The 6,229-nt window shown below is 50.6% G+C and overlaps 1 protein-coding gene across 1 annotated transcript; it reads left to right on the plus strand.

The window, feature by feature from the left end:
• Positions 1–213: 213 nt before the first annotated feature.
• On the plus strand, positions 214–3,669 carry ZIC1 (Zic family zinc finger 1). The gene is made up of 3 exons (XM_024769101.1): positions 214–1,195; positions 2,627–2,790; positions 3,472–3,669. Exons 1-3 carry the CDS (start codon positions 214–216, stop codon positions 3,667–3,669), a joined length of 1,344 nt encoding a protein of 447 aa, XP_024624869.1.
• The last annotated feature ends 2,560 nt before the right edge of the window (positions 3,670–6,229 follow it).

A 6,229-nucleotide genomic window follows, 5' to 3' on the forward strand; every position in this document is an offset into this window, starting at 1 on the left:
CGGGCGGGCGCCCCGGCGCGCCGCGCCGCTGCCTGCAGGCTAGGACTTCGCGAGGTGGGTCGACTCCTCCTCCCTCCTCTTCTTCTTCCTCCTCTTCCTCCGCCTCCCGTTCCTCCTCCTCCACTACCTCCTCCTCCTCCTCCTAATTTTCCCTCCTCGGCGGGCGAGGGTGGGGGGGGCGGGGGAGGCCGGGGCTCGCCCCGAGCAGCCACGATGCTCCTGGACGCCGGCCCCCAGTACCCCGCGATCGGCGTGACCACCTTTGGCGCGTCCCGCCACCACTCGGCGGGCGACGTGGCCGAGCGCGACGTGGGCCTGGGCATCAACCCGTTCGCCGACGGCATGGGTGCCTTCAAGCTCAACCCCAGCTCGCACGAGCTGGCCTCCGCGGGCCAGACGGCCTTCACGTCTCAGGCTCCCGGCTACGCGGCTGCGGCGGCCCTGGGACATCACCACCATCCGGGCCACGTCGGCTCCTATTCGAGCGCAGCCTTCAACTCCACGCGGGACTTTCTGTTCCGCAACCGGGGCTTTGGCGACGCGGCGGCTGCAGCCAGCGCGCAGCACAGTCTGTTCGCTGCTTCAGCCGGGGGCTTCGGGGGCCCACACGGCCACACGGACGCCGCGGGCCACCTCCTCTTCCCCGGCCTTCACGAGCAGGCGGCGGGCCATGCATCGCCCAACGTGGTTAACGGGCAGATGAGGCTTGGCTTCTCGGGGGACATGTACCCGCGGCCCGAGCAGTATGGCCAGGTGACCAGTCCGCGTTCAGAGCACTATGCCGCGCCGCAGCTGCACGGCTACGGGCCCATGAACGTGAACATGGCCGCGCATCACGGCGCCGGCGCCTTCTTCCGCTATATGCGCCAGCCCATCAAACAGGAGCTCATCTGCAAGTGGATCGAGCCCGAGCAGCTGGCCAACCCCAAAAAGTCGTGCAACAAAACTTTCAGCACCATGCACGAGCTGGTCACGCACGTCACAGTGGAGCACGTCGGCGGACCCGAGCAGAGTAACCACATCTGCTTCTGGGAGGAGTGTCCGCGCGAGGGCAAGCCCTTCAAAGCCAAATACAAACTGGTCAACCACATCCGCGTGCACACGGGCGAGAAGCCCTTCCCCTGCCCCTTCCCTGGCTGCGGCAAGGTCTTCGCCCGTTCTGAGAACTTAAAGATCCACAAAAGGACGCACACAGGTACGGAAACGGCTGTCCTTGACACCCCTCGTTCCCTATCCCAGGCCTGGGACCCGAAATCCAAAAGTCAGCGGCGGGGGCGCACAAACCCGGCCTCGGTTGGGTCTGGAAGTCAGATTCCAGCAGGCAGACAGCGAAAATATGTGCTGGTTTTTAGTTTGCAGCTTGAAATTCTGGTAAAGTACAGAGAGGATCGGATTAGAGGGATCTAGGGATATAGATTTTTAAATGAGAACTAAAAAAAGGCGGGGAGAGCTGAGAGACAAACCCTGTTTTGCGGAGCCCTTGGTGCGCGCGAAGCCGGGAGAGGTGGCCGGCTCCCGGCGGCGGCGGCAGCGGAGGCGCCAGCCGCTCCAGCTGCAGGCGAATCTAAACGTTTGCTTTCGGCCAACATCCCCTCTCCACGCACCTTAGTGAGGACTTTGCCAAAGGAAGGAGCTGAGGAAATTGGAGGAGATCGGATGAAGGGGCCCAGAAAGAAACAAAAATAGAGACAGAAAAGAGGGGGTGGCGACGGTGAAAGGAAGTCAGTCGGGCCTGAGGGGGCTTATGTATATTTAAAGAGCCCCGATTTTAGTAGTGACTTGTTTGTGAGCAGGCTTGAGGAGTCGGGGAAGTCAGCAGAAGGCGGAGAAGTCCGCTTTGTCAATTAGATTCTGTGAGGACTCTTCGAAACACCGAATGCCCTGAGTTGGCCTTTAAAAATAAATAGACCGGTCGGGCGCAGTTAAAAGAAAAGTTCGCGGCGAGCTCAGGGCCCTAGTGTGGGTCGGGCAGGCCATTCTGGGCCTCTTGGGCCAACAAGGCCGGGAATCCGGTCTGCTTCCCTGTCCTGGTTTGCCCGGGTGATTTCTGAGTACTGCGTTTGGAACTTGGCGTTTTACGCCGGAGCCAGGGAAGAATTTGCGGCGCCGAGCTCTCGGCCCGGATTATCCTATAAAATGTGAGTGTGTATAGGGGTGGGGTGGAGTGGGGGCGGCGACGAGCGGGGTGCGGAGCGTCGGGGAGGAGGTAAGGGGAGGAGAGAAGAGCAAAACAGCAGAAGAATTGGCCCGGAATGTGAAAATTAGAAACCTAGAGCTAGGTAGAAGCTGCCTGAAGTCGTCTGTATAACCCCGGGCCTAAAAACCAGCAGCCAGACCTGCTGCTACTCTGGGATCTAAAAAACTACCACGACCACTAATAATAATAATAATAAAATAATAAAATCTGGATCTAATTGGATTAAGGGTTAAAATAGTTCAGATGTTTAAAATTCCAATGCAGATATATGACTTTGTTAAAGATCCCGGTTTTGAGCTTGCAAAGTGTTAACCCTGGGCCGCTGCCTTTTTAATTTTTGTTTTTATTTTTTCCTTTTGTTTAATTTTTAGAAAAGAGCCGCAGGGTTTGTTCTAACCAGACCTGTCTCTTTCTTGCCTTTCGCACCAGGGGAGAAGCCCTTCAAGTGCGAGTTCGAGGGCTGCGACCGACGCTTCGCCAATAGCAGCGATCGCAAGAAGCACATGCACGTGCACACGAGTGACAAGCCCTATCTTTGCAAGATGTGCGACAAATCCTACACGCACCCCAGCTCGTTGCGCAAACACATGAAGGTAATCGCCGCGCTCTCGCCGCCCGCCTTGGAGCCAAGAACCCGCTCAGCTCTTCGGCCGGGGTCGGGCGGCGAGTGGCAGCCGGGCGGTGGCAGGAGCCGGCAGAGGCGGAGCGGCAACGATTCCTCTCTGCTGACTGGGGCTGGGCAGAGAGGGCGGGGGCTGGGAGAGGAGATGGGGCCACCCAAGACCGTTCTAAATTTACTGTTTAATAATAAAAATCAAAAGAAGTGAGCACTCTTAGCAGAGGCCGCGACTGATGGGGAGCCAGGACAGCCCAAGCGGGATGATGCTGACGAAGCTGCGGCCATGGCGTCTTGGCTGGCAGCGTTGGGCAGAGAGTTGGGGTCTTGCACGCGGTCCTGAGCGCTGGCTCACCTAACCCTGAGCAAGCAACGTTCAGCGGCTGCCGTGAGGACCATCTCAGGCTCTGGCCTCACATCCAGCCTCCCCCTCCCTAGATATTTTCTTTTGTTGAGTCCCCGGGGCACTGTCCCTCCGCAGAGCCCAGCCTCTGCAGGGCCGAGGCGGGGCAACCAAGCCCAAGTCCCGCGGGTCCGGCCTCCCTGGAGTTCAAGGGGATCCAGGGCTCCTGGGGGAGGCAGCGCGCGGCCTTCATCCCCCCAGGCGGCCGCCGCGGCGGGTCTTTATCTCCGTAAAAACGCGACTTTATTCCCGCAGGTCCACGAATCCTCCTCGCAGGGCTCTCAACCTTCGCCGGCCGCCAGCTCGGGCTATGAGTCCTCCACGCCGCCCACCATCGTGTCTCCCTCCACAGACAACCCGACCACCAGCTCCCTGTCGCCTTCCTCCTCCGCGGTCCACCACACAGCCGGCCACAGCGCGCTCTCTTCCAATTTTAACGAATGGTACGTTTAAAATCAGAAACAAAACACCGAACAAAACCCTATTTAAGAGACTGAGCACACACACACATACAAAATATTACTGAAAGAACCCTGAGCATCAGAAGATCCCCCTCCCCACCCCCTAATCCTATTTTTTCTAAACCTGCCGATAGACCCAGGACCGAGTAAGAGAGAAGCACCAAACCTTTACATTTTTTTTTTTTTCTTAGTTTGGCAAAGGCTTGGTAGCCAAGGGGTGGGAGGGGGGTGGAGAAGGCGGTCGCCTGACCAAATGCCGCCAACCCCGAGGGCCAGTTTCTCCTGGGAATCTGAACAGGCTCTCTGGGAGTCGGCTTTTTTTATGTTTGTACTGAATGGCAAGAATGTTCTAGTAAATGTGTACCAAAATGTGAATTACTTTGTACGATTACAGTCTCCACGTCGATCTAACAGAATATTATTGGTATTAATGTGCTTTTTTTGTATAAAGTGCAAACATTTCGTCCCAAAGTCTAAGTACTTTAGTGCAGTAAAATGTTGTTTTCACGTCCTGTCAAGAATTCGTATAGTACGAGCCTGGATCTGCGTGTCAAACTGTTCCATTTGTTTATGTAAAGTGATATTAAAAAAAGATATAAACTATAACTGTCCGTTGCTTTTGGCAAAAGATACAACCACATAATGTATATAATTCCTAGTTTCCATATTTATCCGCATGTAAAGGGCCGGTTTATTCATGTTACAGCTATTCAATATTTATGGCTAGAAGAACTCGTATGTACACTTTAGTTTCCAGAACTGTTTGGTAACCTTTCGTACGTTATTAAAGATTCTTAAATCTCAGTGATTGTGGTAGGAATTTCTTCTTCATCCCCAGCAACCTGCTGCCTCTTCTGCCAGCCTTAGTGGGTCTTGGGAAAAGCTCACCAGTCTTCCCTTTCTGTCATCGCAGGTCATATAAACGTGATAAATGAACGCTACCCTGCTGGCTCTCCGAGAGGGTGTAATTAGTATTTATATCAAAATTTATGAAACAAATTTTCGGCCGCAGTATAATTTAAATGACCTTTGCAGACATAGAATAACAACCATAAAAATAACAGAAATAGATCGCGCAGGCGATATCAATATTAATGTAGGCGAATTGTCAGAAGCTCAAGGACTCGCTCTGCAGCTTTGCAAATGAACTTACAGCCAAGGGTTCTGCTGTCCCCCAAATTAAATTCCCCGAGTTGAAACCAAGTTGCAGATTTACAATATCATATTTTAAATTGCTGTCTTCAATTAAACCATTTATGGCCATAATTAATTTTCAGGATGTCGATGCATGCTTTTCCAGGCCTTCCTTCTTTGTACAAAAGTAAACCTCCATAAAGCATTTTACTTATATTTCTTCAAACGTGATGCTAATTTAAATTAATTACTTCCTGTGATACGTTATTATTCCTATAATTTTGCCAGTTATTAGTTCTCTCAAAAATACATATAGAGAAGAGAATTATTTTATGTAATTTGATTATCTTTCCATCTCTTTTATTTATTTCTCATTTACTTAAGAAATTCGTTCCATTGGCTGGCGTTGATACAGTAAATTTGTAAATGAGAAGACAATATAAAAAATCTAAATTACTTGTGCTTAATGACTGTAGCAGAACGCCTTTTCTCTAAATCAGATTGTCTTTCTTGCAGTTTAGTTTGATAGATTTGCAAGCTATGCTGCTCCCTCGAAGTTAGCTGCGCTGGTAGGAACGTGAGCTTCTTTGTCTCTGGTTGTAGCTTGCATGATCGCCCCATTAAGCAGACAGCGTAGCCGGAGATCACAAATCAGGGCCTTGGCTGTAGTTGCAAGGGTGCTGATATGTCAGAGCACAAGACGGAAACTGACCTCACTGTAGGCAAGTAGGAACCCAGACTTGCATCTTTAATATACAATGTTATGTGTGACTCTGAGAAGGAAAGCAAGAGGGGAAAACCCTCAAGAGTGTGAGACCCCCTTAAGATACTCATATCTGTTTCGAAGTGTACCATTGACCAATTACAAAATCAAAATGTTAAATTCACTTAAAATTTTTTTGACTCATCCTTTCATTGCTTGCTATTTGTATTTGTCACTTTTAGGCAGCAAAGTTTTACTAGGTAAGGAGGGGATTTGCTATACTTTCTGTAGCACATCAAAAACTAGAGACAGTGGTGTTTAACTTTTAAAAGATTGTTTTTGTGATCTCTAAGAGTAAAGATCAACCTTTCATGAAAAGAGCGCCACCTTGCAAGGTTTGGTGAGATTTAAGGAAGTTGAACACCTCAGCAGAAATTGTTGCTGGTTCCGAAAATCTGTGAGACTATAAGCTGGCCCCAGTTGGCTTTGGAGGTTTAAAATTAACTAACAGCATAGTAGTTGAAGTGATTCCGGACATTAGGGCCAATAATTAATAAACATAGAAAATAGCTCATCTCTCTAGGAAAGAAAGGTAAACACCTCAATTAATAATCCTTCCCTTTCCTTTAGAGATTAGAATGTCTGGGAGTCTGATATAAGTATAATAATAATAACCACAGTACTTTTATAACTTTGTTAGTGTATTTAGGAAGAT

The sequence above is a fragment of the Neophocaena asiaeorientalis genome, unplaced genomic scaffold (genome assembly GCF_003031525.2).
Source record: "Neophocaena asiaeorientalis asiaeorientalis breed wild unplaced genomic scaffold, Neophocaena_asiaeorientalis_V1.1 scaffold118, whole genome shotgun sequence".
Classification (NCBI taxonomy): domain Eukaryota; kingdom Metazoa; phylum Chordata; class Mammalia; order Artiodactyla; family Phocoenidae; genus Neophocaena; species Neophocaena asiaeorientalis.